This window comes from Petromyzon marinus, chromosome 41 (genome assembly GCF_048934315.1).
Source record: "Petromyzon marinus isolate PM22_M1 ecotype Great Lakes invasive population chromosome 41, UKy_Petmar_22M1.pri1.0, whole genome shotgun sequence".
Lineage (NCBI taxonomy): Eukaryota > Metazoa > Chordata > Hyperoartia > Petromyzontiformes > Petromyzontidae > Petromyzon > Petromyzon marinus.
Window position 1 is genome coordinate 1,242,303 of NC_133707.1, and position 15,688 is coordinate 1,257,990.

General features: G+C 49.5%; 1 protein-coding gene across 2 annotated transcripts in view; it reads left to right on the top strand.

Annotated features, from left to right (window-relative positions):
• The window catches only part of LOC116950983 (uncharacterized), a 28,317-nt gene extending 13,057 nt beyond the window's left edge, over nucleotides 1-15,260 (top strand). For both annotated transcript variants that reach the window (XM_032969234.2, XM_076073210.1), the window contains 11 exons: nucleotides 65-186; nucleotides 331-412; nucleotides 1,809-1,941; nucleotides 3,232-3,335; nucleotides 4,000-4,079; nucleotides 4,723-4,892; nucleotides 6,176-6,297; nucleotides 7,085-7,822; nucleotides 8,375-8,598; nucleotides 8,895-9,010; nucleotides 9,709-15,260. In XM_032969234.2, coding sequence (XP_032825125.1) covers nucleotides 65-186; nucleotides 331-412; nucleotides 1,809-1,941; nucleotides 3,232-3,335; nucleotides 4,000-4,079; nucleotides 4,723-4,892; nucleotides 6,176-6,297; nucleotides 7,085-7,822; nucleotides 8,375-8,598; nucleotides 8,895-9,010; nucleotides 9,709-11,207 — 3,390 coding nt within the window. In that variant the 3' untranslated portion in view covers nucleotides 11,208-15,260. The remainder of the gene's footprint in view (nucleotides 1-64; nucleotides 187-330; nucleotides 413-1,808; nucleotides 1,942-3,231; nucleotides 3,336-3,999; nucleotides 4,080-4,722; nucleotides 4,893-6,175; nucleotides 6,298-7,084; nucleotides 7,823-8,374; nucleotides 8,599-8,894; nucleotides 9,011-9,708) is intronic.
• The last annotated feature ends 428 nt before the right edge of the window (nucleotides 15,261-15,688 follow it).

The following is a 15,688-nucleotide window of genomic DNA, read 5'->3' on the forward strand; positions in this document are numbered from 1 at the left end:
TTAGTTTGTGACCTGTGCTGGCACAGCCAGTAATAATGCATGGGATATGACATTGCTCCAACAGGTGGAGAACATCTTGCTGCATGACAATGGCAACTACGTGCTGTGCGACTTTGGCAGTGCCACAAACAAGGTCCTGAATACTCAAGTCAGTGGCGTCCCAGCTGTGGAGGAGGAAATACAGAAGTAAGTCGCGTGCGTCATTCCACACTGATAGCGAGCAGGCAACCGGAGGCGGGTGTGCAGAGTGTATTGGTAACCCGCTTGTGGTTGGAGCGAGGTTTGAAAGCAAGGATGCGTTATGAAAACAAGCATTGGTTTGTGTTGTAGGTACACAACTCTGTCTTACCGATCCCCCGAGATGGTCAACCTCTACAGTGGCATCCCCATCACCACCAAAGCAGACATATGGGTTTGTACTTCTGCATCGCGTATCACGCTCAACGTTTGCTGCGAGCAGGGATGGCCTGGCATCTATCTCCCTGCAATACAATTGGCAAGGAGGATGAGGCAATGACGCAGTGGTTTAGAGCACTGTGTTCTGAACTCGATCAACTTGGCTAGCACCAGTGGCGAGTAATTTTTTTAACCGGTCCTGCCCCAATTCAACATTGAGCATTGGTATATACAGGTAAACCTGCCAAATTCTCAATAAAAGTCCGGATTTTCGATAGGTTATATGTTTACATGATATTTTTTGTGAGGAGGTGGAATGTTTATGTTTTAACTTTTTCAGTAGAAATTAAAAATACTGTAATATCTCAACACTTTACCCCAAAGTATTTTTACTCTGGCATGTACCAATGTCCCACAGCTGCAGCAGATTGATTTTTATTTCTACACCACAAGGGAAGTAGGAATATAGGTCCTTGATGTGAATACACACTCTGTGTCATTGTGTAGGCCTGTGTATGTCTATACGTGCTGCCAACATTATTTGGACGAGGCCACACACGCACAAAAGAGGGATTGAGTTCGAACTCAGTACTGTGGAAATGAAACATTTCAACCCGCTTTTTGTGCACTATCAACGAGAATTATGGCCACCTTTATTAATTGATTGGGTTATCCCAGTGTTATGATTTTAAAAAAACTAAACTTTTTATTTTACCAGGTAAGGCCCACTGAGCTATATAGCTCTTTTTCAGAAGCGACCTGGCCACAAATGATAGCTCAACGAAGTGGCTTATCATGTGGAAATGTGTATCAGCCAAATACTATAAACTCACATTTCTGAATGTGGAGGGGGAAACCAGAGGACCCGGAGAAAATCCACATGACCACGAGGAGAGAGAACACTCAAACTACAAATATACAGGTGTCAGGATCGGGATTGCACCCACGACCTCCTGCATACCAGGCGAGGCAGATAACATTTCGCCACGGCGGCGTCCCTAACTCGGCGCACCCTTCGGACACTGGACCAGCGCTTGTCCAGCTCACAACCCGCAGAGCACATGTGGCCTGTGAAAGCTCGTGGAGATGTCGTACTATGAAATATGGCTTTCTGAGACGTAAAGAAAGGTACAGCTTAGCAAGATAAAAAATAAACAAGGGACCTTGGGGCTAAGAGGTGCATATTCATGGTAACGTTTACAGGCTTTATGACGTCATGACGTCCGTACACATGACATGACGTCACATGGTTCGCCAGTACACATACTCAATTTGTTACGTGGCCCACTGGGAAATATTGTTGTATAATCCTGCTATTGACCGTATATTGCTTGAGGTTCCTACAGGACCATCTGTCAATTGTTCCTTACACCGTACTTCCTGCCGATGATAGGCATGTCCTCTGTTGGCAGGCCCTGGGCTGCCTGCTTTACAAGCTGTGCTTCTTCTCACTGCCATTCGGAGAGAGCCAGGTGGCCATCTGCGATGGCAGCTTCACCGTGCCCGACAACTCCAAATACTCACACGACCTCCACTGCCTCATACGTACGCATGCCTTACCTCTGCTATGCTTTAACGATCCCCTTATCCTGATGCACTGCAGCCTGCCGATTAACTGCGGGACTCTTAACGACCCAACGATTTCTATTTATTCTTACGCTTATTGTATATTCAGTGAGTTGTGTAACTAAGAATTGGTTACAGTTACCAACTGCTGACCTGCCCTTACTGGACATCAGTGAAAAATAGCTTTATAGCACATCGGATTCCTCCAGTATAAATAAAGATTATGATTCGGACTACAAATTGGATGGAAATGTTATGCAAATGTTAACCTTTAGGTGTAGGATGTTGCAGACAGAACAGACAAGACAGAATGAGACCAACTATACAAATGAAGCAAAAAAATAACACCTGATTCTCGAGAGGAATTGTTAGCTAAAGGAGATACGGTGGCATACGAGAGGAGGATGGGAAAGAGGGGAGGGGGGATAGAGATGGGTAAGGGTAGATAGGTTAGTGGAAATGGGAATTACGGGGGTACCTAGGGATGGAGGGAAGGATGGGCCAGGGATAAGTGGTGGGGGTCTTGAGGGAGGAGCGGAAACTCGACAGGGAGAGTGCTCCTTGCTTCATGTGGAGGTGACGTTTGTTCCAGTGTTAAGGGGGCAAGTAGGGGAAAGGAGCGGAAACGGGATTGTGCACAAGGAGTGGGGGGGACGGTGAGGAGTAGGAGGGGGATTGAGAGCGGAGCGGGCAAGAGGGGACGGTATGAGACGTGTCACACTATTATAGGAGGCCAGGAACCATCCGGTATTTTTTAAGAAAGTCTCACAAGGAGGAGTGTTCAATACTTTTTTTTCAGGAGGGTCTATTTACTGCTTTCCTTGGGGCCGTTTGTGGTTGGTGTTGGGCTCCAGTTGCTTCTCCTCTCCCGTGCTTTCTGCCCATCCCCGCCCTTCCCCCCAACTGCCCTTCTACCCAAATGTATTTTGGTAAATCCCCTTGAAATATGATTCCGTGTTTTGTTTATAGGCTTATGAAGTTGAGTTCTTGTTGTCTTGCTTTATGTTTTCCCCTGATTTATTGAGCATTCCCTCATGTAAGTCACTCAAATTTGAACAAAAATAGCTGAGCAACCCAGTTTCTGTGCTGCCAACTTCTAACCAACCGCCTCATAGTCCAGTTAATCGGGTAGTCTCAAGATTGTGGTGGTGTTTTATGTGATCCATTAACCCTTTCTCAAAGAATGCTCGTTTAGACGGGACCTGCGTGATGGTGCCGAGCATGCGTCGTTGAGTGCCCCTTGTCCGTGGTGTCCTGTGTCCTGCACAGGTTACATGCTGGAGCCCGAGCCAGACACCAGGCCGGACATTTTTCAAGTTGCATCCGTCGGCTTCAAGCTTGCCAAGAAGGACTGCCCAGTGCCTAACCTGCATGTACGTCAGCCGGATCTTTAGTGTCTTTTTTATTAAGTTTGTTTGAAAAGAACATCGAAATTTAGCCCATTTGTGCTGTCCAGTGTCATATCACGGGACAAAGTAATTAATCCGGGGGGACTCTTGCAGAGCCGTGTGCCACCTTTTGTGTTGGAGAATGGCTCATGAAAGCGGATATCGCAGAGCGACTTCTGAGTGTCTCCTGGCCCACACAGTAGCGGGAAAGCACTTCCCCACATGCCCTGCCACACCAGAGTAATGTTCATCGCATATTCAGCAAACAAATCTATTTAATTGTCGGAGCTAAATTCTTCTGCACAAATTGGGTGCACAGCCAACTTTAACGTGATAATTGTTTACTTTTATACGGCCATTGATGAATTGGTTGAGATCATCATCTCACTACAATGTGATATTCGTATAATGAGGACACTTGTGTGTCAGTGTTGTGAACCGCAAAGTCCTCTCGCATGGTCATATGTGATGTACATTGGAGTTTAATATATTTCTCACGCAAGAGCTCATGGCTAATGCCAGTGGTGAGTAAAAATACCAATGTACGCTGAAATGAAGGACCAAAGAAAAGCGTAACGTTCCGAGCGGGTGCGTCAAGCGTGGATGCGTCCGTGTGACTCTGCGTGCCAATCCCGTGCTGTCGCCACAGAGCGCACCTGTCCCGTCCCGGCTGCCAGAACCTCTGCTCGCGAGTGAAGCGGCAGCCAGGCGCATCCAGGTCAAAACCAAGTGAGCGACTTTGGGTGATCAGCGGTGGAGGGGAAGATCACCGTTTGCTGTCTCTCCTTTAAAATCGACAAGCTTGGTTACTTTTGTGTTTGTGTACGTGTGTGGTTGTGTACCTGTGCGTGTTCAGTGAGTGCGGGTTGTGTACCTGTGCGTGAACGCATCTTCAGTGTGTGTCGGTGTGTGAGAGCATGTGGGGGAGCGGTAGTATAGCGGTTAGAGAGCTGCACTGCGAACCCGGCAACCCGAGTTCGATTCCTGCTCACGGCCAACGCCAATGACAATTATCTGAACCGGTCCTGGACCTCCCCTAGGTCTGCTCAGCCTCAAATGAGTACCGTGTGCGGTGTGTAAAATCATCGCCACTGGTGAGACAAAGGCGGTCGGGCGTGGTGCTGGTCACCCACCCCGTCGTCTACTGTGCCAGCCTTCATAGGTGCTCACTAACAGCACTTTCCCCAACAGTCTGTGAAGGCTACATGGGGGATCTTTTTGGCTTTGTGAGAGCATGTGAGTGTGTACCTGTGTGTGAGAGCACATGTTTAGTGTGTCCTGCCATCTCCAGAACTGGGTGAAAACGGGTGTACGGAGTGCCCACGGTTCTATTGCTAAATCAAACGTTGGCCTCCACTTTTTTAAATTCCAGGTTGCCTGACCCATGTGGCCCCACGGAGACCTCCATAGTTCCTCGACAGAGACCCAAGGCCGGCCACAACCCAGTGGGCCTGGGGGCCGTGTCCTTACAGGCGGGCGACACGCCCCGCAAGGCCCCACCGGAGCATGCCGCCACAGGACCCGGCCACACCGCCACAGCTGGTACGGAGCACAGCCCTCGGTTTACATTGCACACAGCTGTCACAGAGCACAGCTGTTTAAACACGAAAGAGCGAAGGGTGGATGTCTGCACAAAGATGCAGAGATACGCACATGAAGACAGTGACACGGATCATGTAGCGTGGGTCGTATAGGCTTTTTGACCATACTTCACCACCTTAGTGTGGGTTGGTGAAGGTCGGGGAACACAGAACTGTGAGCATACAAATAGTACAACAATGTATTTTGCTGCACTGCCCTCTGCTGCCCACCTCATAGCTCCACAGCAACCTAGATTATGCAAAGCAGTCACCCATCCAAACACTATCCAGGCTCAAACCTGCTTAGCTTGTGAGAGCCGTACCTCCGATTAGCAAGGTGCGATAGATCTTGCGAGATCAGGCATATCTGCCGGGTGATTTTGGACATAGGCAGTTGTCGGATCAGGACACCTGTAGTAATGGCTGTAGTAATGGATGTAGTTAGCCCAGTGTTATGATAAAAAAAACCCTAGACTAAAAAGTAAACTTATTTTACCAGGTAAGGCCCACTGAGCTATCTTGTTTTTTTTTCAGAAGCGACCTGGCCACAAATGATAGGTCAATATAGTGGCTTGTCATGCAGAACGGTCACTACCTCGACCACCGCACAACCACGATGGGAAACTACCACCATAAAAACCCAACGGCATGGCGACAATGATGGTTGTAAAGCAGCCAAATACTCTTCAAACGCATGTTGAGGTTAAATGTGAAGGAAAAAACCAGAGAACCTCGAGAACAATCCACATGACCACAGGAAAAGAGAGACACGCAACCTCAACCCGCTTTTTTGTGCACTATCAACGAGAATTTTGGCCACCTTTATTAATTGATTGGGTTATCCCAGTGTTATTATTCTAAAAAACTAAACTTTTTATTTTACCAGGTAAGGCCCACTGAGCTATATATATAGAGCTCTTTTTCAGAAGCGACCTGGCCACAAATGATAGCTCAACGAAGTGGCTTATCATGTGGAAATGTGTATCAGCCAAATACTATAAACTCACATTTCTGAATGTGGAGGGGAAAACCAGAGGACCTGGAGAAAATCCACATGACCACGAGGAGAGAGAACACTCAAACTACAAATATACAGGTGTCAGGATCGGGTTTGATCCCACGACCTCCAGTATACCAGGCGAGGTAGATAACATCTCGCCACCGCCACCGTGGCACCAACAAATAATACATTCGATTAAATAAATAGTAACCCCCCCCCCCTCCCCCCGTCCTTTGCGTGCTCAGACACAGTGGTGTGTGTTGCTGACGGCCACTTGGCACCGGAGCAGAACATGCAGCCTCACCCCACCCAGCCGACTCCAGCGCAGCTCTTGCAGCAGCAACAGCAGCACGCGTACATCCAGCAGGTGAGGACTGCTTTCCCCGACCCTGTGCTTTACAACCATTGTCGCCATGCCGTTGGGTTTTTATGGTGGCAGTTTCCCATCGTGGTTGTGCAGTGGTGGTGGTCGAGGTAGTGGCCGTTCTGCATGACACACGAATAAGAGTCATTGCTGGCATGTTCCCTATTGGAGGCTTTTTACTTTAAGGCCAGAGTGTTATTGATGGTCGTGCTATCCTGTCTACCTGCTGTTGGGCATGTAATTATAAAATTGTCAGTTAATATAAATTCTTGTGCTCAAAGAGGATGCTTCGGTCGTGTATGTGAGAAGTATTTTTGACCCTGGTGTGTTGCGATTGGTTCAATTGAGGCTTTACTTTGACCACTATAGCAACAAAATAATAGATTCTCACAGAATCACAACCTCAAATTGCGACAATATATCGCATCGCGAGGGGTGCAAACATCAACACGAGCAGCGGGGAGACAAATGTGGTTGGTGTGATGTTGGTTTAGTATTATTTGTTTTTATATTTTTAAAGTGATTTGGTTACTTTTTCTGTGTTTTTAACTCCTTTCGTTTCTTTGTATTGTACGTTTGTTGTAACGTTCTGACCCGCCCCTATGGGACGTCTGTGAAAAAGAGCTTTATAGCTCATCGGATTCTGCCAGTATCAATAAATATTCTGATTCTTAACTCCACCTCGTCGTTCCATGCTAGCCCCGATAGGTGATCATGGACAGTCTTAGCCCTGATTGTCTAAAAATCTAAAGTTGGGATCTTTGTCATTTTCTCTTTTTTAATTGCTCAGTACTTGGCCATGCAGCAGGCAGCGCAGCAGCAGCAACAGCAGCTGTATGCGCAGCAGATGATGATGCAACAGCAACTCTACCTGCAACAGCTGGCGGCCGCACAGCAGCAGGAGGCAGCGCTGCAGCAACAAGCGCAGCACGAAGCCCAACAGCAGCAGCAACAGGCAGCGCTGCAGCATCAGGCGCATCAGGCAGCTCTGCAGCAGCAGCAGGCGGCTATTCAGCACAGGGCGCAGCAGGAAGCCGCTCTGCAGCAGCAAGCTCAACATGATGCCTTGCAACAGCAGGCGCATCAGGTGGCATTACAGCAGCAGGCAGCCCTCCAGCACAGGGCGCAGCAGGAGGCTGTATTGCAACAACAAGCACAGCATGAAGCTCTCCAGCAGCAAGCAGCACTACAGCAGCATCAAGCGCAGCAGGCAGCACTGCAACAACAGGCGGCGTTACAGCACAGGGTGCAGCAGGAAGCTGCGTTTCAACAGCAAGCACAACACGACGCGCTTCAGCTGCAGCAGCAGCAGATGGCGCTGCAACAGCAGCAGCAGGCGGCGTTGCAGCACAGGGCGCAGCAGGAAGCTGTGTTGCAACAGCAAGCACAGCACGAAGCGCTTCAGAAGCATCAGGCGCAGCAGGCGGCGCTGCAGCACAGGACTCAGCCGGATATGCAGCAACAGCAGCAGGAGGCAGTGCTACAGCAACAAGCGCAGCACCTGGCAGCCCTGCAGCAACAGGCACTCGTAAGTAGTGCACCCCTGCTGCCATGTGAACACGCGTCCACGTGTGATGGTGCTCACCTGCTTGGGCGCCAGCTTGTGGGGGTCGATGGGGATAGTGGAATACACGTGGAGATGGGAGTGAGTCCAAATTCCCTTAAGTGGTTCCTTCGTGAAGTCGAGTCTGGGTGAGGCTTTCCTGCTGAGCACATGTTGATCTTCTCTCCGGTGTGTTTTCGTGTTGTTGTTCAGCATGTAGGCTGACATATCACTCTGTGCTGTGAGCACTGACCAACACGCTAGATAACCTTACAACAACAGCAGGAATTGTGAGGAAGGAAAAAAGTTATTTCTCTTGAAAAAATTCTCGTAAATTGAATGTGTTGCCCTCTTGATGTGTGGACTTCTGGTCCAGACATTAAGAGGGCCATACTTTCCCAGCGGCTTACATTGCAGCGTAGTAGGATGAGAAGGTGGAATGGCATCAGCGGCACCGGCCGCGATGATCTTTTTACTAGAACGCAAGCCACAGGAGCCGTGAAAATGAGCGTTGCTTAGCGTTGTTCCCATCTGCAGTGGCAGCAGGCCCAGCACGTGCGATCCCAGGCCGTCGACAGGGCGGGCCATGGTTCTCCTCCACCCAGTCCGGCCGTCCCCATGGCGAGCAACGGGGGCACCCTGCCCAGCGCCGACGGCGGCGGAGGTGTCGTCAACTACGGGACGCTCTTCTTCGTTACGGCCTCCTCCAAGTCCTCGCAGCAGCCGCCCCAGCCGGCCGAGGCCGTGGGAGAGATCGCGGAGTGAGTGATGCGTGTCCCTCCCACCCCCCCCCCCTCCGGATATACATTGGCGATTGATTGATTACGCACGCAGAGTGTAAGCATTGAATCGTGCGGGGTAAGAGTTATTTACAAATTAAAAAATTGCAAATGTCACAATTAGGCCATGAGAATAACCAACACGGAAATTATGAGAAAGACCACGTGAATAGTTTGGTGTCAACGAGATAAAAAAAATAACAACCTATTAATGGTTATTAACTTTCACATCGTTAAAATTAATACATTTAGTAATGCCGTGTTGGTCTTTGTTTCAGGCCATTGGGCAGGGTGTTGAACTCCTCGCCCACACCGCATATCCACTACGGAATCTCCGACTGGAACCCCTTCGTGCAAGACACCTCCGAGTACCTATGGGATTCGGCAAACAACAGTGAGTTGCGTCGGAGGTCGCGGCTTTCCCTATACACGCCGGGGTGGCCTAACGTTCACTGCTTAATTCGATCCTGGTGGCCGCCCTGGTTATTACTGCGGGTATATTAACAATAATACTACGACTAATCGCCGTCTACTACTCAGTGGCTATTAAAGATGCCCTCACGTCGTACGAAATGAGTTGTCGTGTTGTTCAAACTGGGTTTAATATGATTAATAAAACCCAGCATTACCCCGTAGCAATGATTGTCCCTTACTGGCAGACTAACGTCAGATTGCAGGCCAGGTACAGTCTCATCCTTTTTCTCCATAGGGGCAGCTCACTGGGAGTGCCCTTTCAAAGGTTTTGAGATGACATTGTTATTAATTTCACTCTGGTATTTTATTTTGTCCATTGTCGTCGTCATCGTGAGATGGATAAATCATTGCTATCTCTCGTAGATTGTACTCAGGTTTAGGCATGCATTAATCACAATCAAAATGGCAGGGTTTATGAGAATTTGTAGCAAGTCACCAGAGACCCTGGAATAGTTACTTCCCCTCCTGTGTTGGGGAAAAGAGCAAAAAAGGAGACTTAATTATCTCAGTGATTGTTGTTCTCTCGGCTGGAGTTGCCGGGTTAAAATTCGTCTTTGAGCGCTTTTGCGGGCTCGTATGAAGCTGTCGCATTTCTCCATTTCTCGCGTCGTTTCCCAGCGACGAACGAGGTGGCGCCGCTGCACCCGGAGCGGCCAGCCGCTCGCGACTCGTCCGGCGTCTCGCTGGCATCCTCGCGCACTCTCGAGGATGTTGCCGGCACCGCGCCGTCGACCGGCGGCGCCGACGGCGACCCGGCGCGCGCGAGGATCTCGGCCTCCGTCTCCCTGCCGGAGATGCCGTCCGCCGCTCAGCCTTGCGCCTCGAGGCGCGACGAGGGCGGCAGCGACTTCGAGTCGGACCCGCCGACGCCCAACAGCAGCGGGGAGGAGCAGAACGATGACGAGGAGGAGGATGAGGAAGAAGAGGACGGAGCGTTCACCGCTCGCAGCCACGAGGAAGAGAAGCTCGGCTCCCAGCCGCTGCTCGTCGACTCGGGCAGTGACGTGGAGGAGGAGGAAAATGCCGCCGAGGAGTTTGAGCGCCACAGCTCCGACTCGGACTCCGCGGGCAAAGGATCTCCGAGCGCCGCCACCGCCGTCGGCGGCACGCCGGCCCCTGCTGCCGCCGGCGAGCTGGACGTGTTCGGGGCGGCTCCGTTCGTGAGGCCGAGCGAGCGCCCGGCGAGGGGTGGTCAGGGCCGCGATGTGTTCCTGAGCGCGCCCTTCAGGCCCGTGTCGAAGGAGGAGGAGGAGGAGGAAGACGACAACGACGCCTTCGACGTCTTCAGCAACGCCCCGTTTGGCAGGAAGGCGGCGGTGGCGGCGGTGGCACCACCCTTCTCTAAACCCGAGGTCTATCCGCCCCCTCGCACTGCCACCACCACCGACATGTTTGGCTCGGTTCCCTTCCAGCCCAAAGCGACGCCGAACTTTCCGGTGAAGCCGGACCTCTTTGGGCAGGTCCCCTTTGAGAAGATATCGCCCAGCCCACAAGCGAATGCAGCGATGCAGCAGAGGTGCGGGCATCGGGGAGGCAAGCAGCAGGAGCCCAAGGACAGGCGACAGCACGCTCCGCTGCAGCACTCGACCAGCGTCGTCGGTCAAGAGGTGAACAACAGCGGCAATGGAAGCGGTGGCAGCGGTCGCAGCGGTGGCGGCGGCTCTCCGGATCCGCACCACATGCCGCGCCGATCCAGCAGCTGCGACTCGCTCGGCAGTCGCAGCGAAGCGCGGACCCCGGGCGGGACGTGCCGGGAGGGCGCGGACGCGCCCAACGACAAACACAAACCCTCGCACGAGTCGAGAGCTGGCGCGGCGGAGCCTTCCGGCCCCAAGCTCTTCCACCCACTTGCACTCCAGCTGAGCAACCACGCCAGCGCCGCCGACGGTTGCGCCGTGGTCTCGACCGCCGCGTCTGCGGTCACCGCCGCCGCCGCCGCCACCGCGGCAGCAGGGCCCGGCTCTGACAATTTTGGCTTCGTCCCGTTTTCGCACGTCGTGGTGTCCCCGGCCACTTCGGACGAGGTGGACCCGTTCGGCTCGGCGCCCTTCCCCTCACGGCACGGCGTCTCTGTCTCAAAGACGAGCCCCTCCTTGCAGGCAGCCAAGGGTCTGTAGTGCGGCGTGCGCGCACACCGCGGCCTTACCACAGAGCCGGCGACGTCCGGCTTCGGGCGAAGCTCTGGTGTGACTCAACACGTTCATCCTTCTTCCATCTTGACAGGGTCTTATAAGGGGTGTTGGGTTTATTGCCTGAGTGATCACCTTCACGAGTGGGCAACTGTTGCATTCGGTTTCCGTACATTGACACACCTCGGCGTGCTCCCCACAATTTGTAAATAAAACTAAGCCATCCTCCAGTGCATGGTTTCTCAAACACCACTCACTCCTCCCTCTCCTGTAATCCACCTTTTTTTTACTTTTTGCCAAATATTCCCTATTATTAGAAAGAAAATTTACCGATTGTAGGCTTGCAGGCATGTGGCAAATGGAATAGATATAAAGCTGCACTGTGGTGGGGTGTGAGGATTGGAGTTTGAGAAGCCGTGCTCTAATAAGTGTACAAGAGCCACGTGGTTGTACAGGGTTTTGTATGAGAGAGTGCATTGTGAGTGGCCAGTGGCAACGGTTTGGCCGCTTGGTATAACGTTTGCTGCCCGATCACACCACTCGCCGTTGCCACGTGCCCGTGTGGCACTTTTGCAGGGCTTCACCTTTGTCGACACTCGCTCGATCACAAACACGCGGTGCTCCGCCATCCACCCTGTAGCGCTCCAAAAAACTCGCCCCTTCGATTTATTCATTCTACAAATTAGGCATCAACTTGCGTGCCCCCGTGCTATGTTTTGCTATACTCTTTGGTTCTTTCGGTAAAGTCACGTAGGTAGAAAAGAAAAATAGATCACGACGTTTCGATCGCAACACAAGCGGTCGTCCTCAGGCGGAAAAAATAATCCAGCAGTGGAACAGCTGAACCAGCGTGGTTGGCTACTTTTAACCTTAGCGAAACGAATGCCGCTCATTTTCCACCTCCTGCCACTTTTATCTTCCATTGCATTGCCGAGGACAGTTTTCACTTTGCGGAAGCAGAGTGCCGTAGGACGAAGGCGGCGTTTGGCTCACTTGTTAAAAATGTTCATGTTTAGCGAATGTCTCCAAATCCTTTTTTTTTCCTGAGGACATCTTGACACAGTTGATTGTTATATCAGAATTACAAATGGCCTTAAATGATTGCCAGGTGTGCAATTAAATAGTTTATTTTTTCATGGTAGCCACTTTAAATTAAAATGATTGACCATGAATGATCTCAGCTGATGTTTTGAAGATTGCATAGATGTACGAAGAGGTGTCATTGTAGCAGGCACATTGGCTGGAATATAATTGGTTGTAAATTCAAAATCAACGTTGCCACAATTCTCTGTTTGAGAATTATTGAGACTCGCGTCGATACGTTTATAAACAGGCACACAATTGCTCGCATGACGTCGCGCCTCCACTACTAAACAAGTTCAGTGGGGGTGGGCTGTGGTGGTGTCATTACCACAACGTCTGCAGTCGGTAAACGAAAGCAGTGCAGAGAAATGCGTGGCAGTGTTTAAATGTGTTTGGTTTTTCACGTGGCCATTGCCGCCGCCATGGGTCTTGATGCCGTTCCACCTTAACTGCACATGGACGAAGGGAAGGGGTGGTTCAAAACGTGAAAAAGATACCCACCTTAGAATAATGTGTGACCTCGGCATGGAAGGTTGCTACTACATTCATGAATAAAGTAACTTTTTGCCAAGGGACATGCTTGATTTAAAAAAATATTGCTCCAATTTTTCTATCACCCTTTGTACGGTATATGCATATGGTATCGTACGGTTTAGTCAGACAAAACTTGAAGCAAACCGTTTCGGAGGCCCACGAACTGAAGTTGACGCAATGTGAATAAGTGCAGCGTTGTGGCTTCACGTTGCACTGGGTTATTGTGCACAGTGTCTCGGCAAGGGGCCTTGTCAGCTGGTACTTGGTGTCTTCTTCCGCTCTTGGTAGAAGCCGCATTCACTACCACTCGGTTACAGTTTACAGCTTTGTCAATCCACTGCTGGATGAAGGCATCCTGCATGCTGTGTCGGTCATGGGGGTTGTTTGACCATATTTCACCACTCTGGTCAGTTTAGGTTGGCAGGACCACCACACAACATGGCCTTAATTTGGCATTCAGCAGCCAATCATCATGACCCATCAGTGGCTCCTCTCACCATGACTCAGGCCCTAGGGTTTGCAGGTAGTTGTCCAGAGATGGTCTAAAATGTAATTGCCTCTACCACCAACGACATCCACTTGAATGGGCTATTTGCTTTGAATACACATTCGTAAATGAGATTGTTAGTTTAATCTGGTTACCCCTCTTAAGAGTGTTCTCATAAACTAGGTTTATTCAGAATAAGGTTCTGGAGTGCAAACCGCTCGCAAAATTGTGGTCTCGTCATTGCCAATTCGTGACCCGACCCTCAAAATAGCAGACAGCTGACGGGCAATGTTTGTTGACTGTGCGCCGAGTTCCACTCCCAATGGACGAAACAATTTACGTTTCCAGCTGTGCGACATTGAAGTGGCTCTCTTGGATCTGTGAATGGAAATGCTTGATGTGATATAATGTGATCATTGCTGTAATTCTGATGCAATGTACACTGGACACTTGTCAATTTTTTTTGTTTATCACAGTATTGATATGCAGAGCTCACACGGAAGCGATGGTTAACCCGCGTGGGTTTATGGGAATAGCTTGTGAAGTTGCTGCTCGAAGTTTAACGAGAGCAAATCATTAAATCGGCACCTTTTCACAATGGCTGTTTCAGCAGAGTGAAATGCTGACAACGCTTTTGTTCGTTGGGTTGTGATTTTTCGTTATTACTGTTGGAACTGTGTCTTAGCGTACACGTCGACACTATTTCCGTGAACCCTTAAAGTACAATCTTTTATTTCTCCCACCTTTGTTTCTCCCAAGTCAATTTTTTTTCTCCAGGCAGAGCAAATGTGTACTTAACAACAAACGAGACTCACACGCACATGTGTATATATACACACACACATATAGCTCGGGCAGTTCACCTCTCAACTTGTCATGCTTTATCCATGTTTGTACAAGAGCAGCTGCTCAGACTGGGAGTGGTCCACTTTTATCAGATGTATCCTTGCTGCGAAGCTCTTTTCTGTCTTCTGCTCCATTGTCAATAACGTCCAGGGGGCACAATTTCCACACCTTGGCATTGAAAGGGATGAATGTTGACTATGGCCACAGTTGCTCGATTCACCTGTATGACTATTGCATGGGGTGTATTAAATACACTCAATGGCACTGCCTTACACAAGAGTGTGGCCAACGAGGCTTGGCAGTCACTCCCCGGAGTTGTCACTTAGCAGTCATCCTTCATATTGGACACCCGCATTGTGTGCACGCGTGTATGTGGAACGTCTTTCGCACCATACGCAGCCAACCGCGCTAATCGGAGGTGCGGGGGAAGGACGACAAATGTTTGGAGACGATGCAGAAAGGCTCCTTGAGGGTTGGTTGGGTACACCCACTCAAACGATGACAAAGCCTGTGGTTTAATCGTTTGTTAATACCGCTTTGGGTTTCACAGCAAAGCGAGGGGATGATGTTTCACACGCCAGTCCTACCGAGCACATGCCGGTGCAGTCTCCTTGCAAGCAGCTGCAGATTTAGTGGCGAGATGTGGAATATAATACACTTTGTGCGTGTATATACATATGTATATTTTTTCACTCACTGCAGCACTCTCGCACGTGTTTTCCCATGACGCAATAATCTTGTAAATCGGTGTACAAATGCACTTGTGCCATTAACACTCTTATTTTTGAAAGAAATGATATGGTGTAATGCTTTGAGACCCTGTGTATTGTATGGTTTGAAAGAGAACCATGACATCGCAGAAACGCACTTTGGTCACCCACCCCTTTGTTTTCGGTTGATGACTTAACGAATGCGTGTGCTTGCGTGAAAGCCGTGGGTTTAGCGTTTGATTTTACATTCACCTTGTTATTGGAAGACTGTACAACTGCAGTGCCTAACTCTAGCCTAGCTGTGTGATGGAGTCACACTCTCGTATGTACCTCCTGCTGTCTGCTGGATTATACAAAATAAAAGTGCACTTTTTAAATGAAGCTATGGCGAGTTGAATTCATAACAGATGTCAAGGTTTCACGGAAGGCCTCTCGGTATCGTCTGAATGTCTGAATTGTTGCCGGGACCGTGAGATAAAATGTGGTAGCATTTACGGTTCTGCCCAATTTATGCGGTTATATTTTTGTACTATTTTTTTAGTGAGAAAAATATGGATTTATAGTTATTTAATACTTTAGCAAATGGTGTATTTCTCATTCCCAGCAAATATCTTGAGCATTTGTTTTAATGTGGATTAAGTTATTAAATTACATTATTTCGGCAAATTGAATATATACTACATGCATGTTAAACGTACTATAACTTGAATAAATATAAATATTTGTTTACACCAACAATCATGCCATTTTTGGTGAGATTTTTTTTTTTAATCTTTTTGTTAAAACCAAAAATTATGTCCAGGCACGTT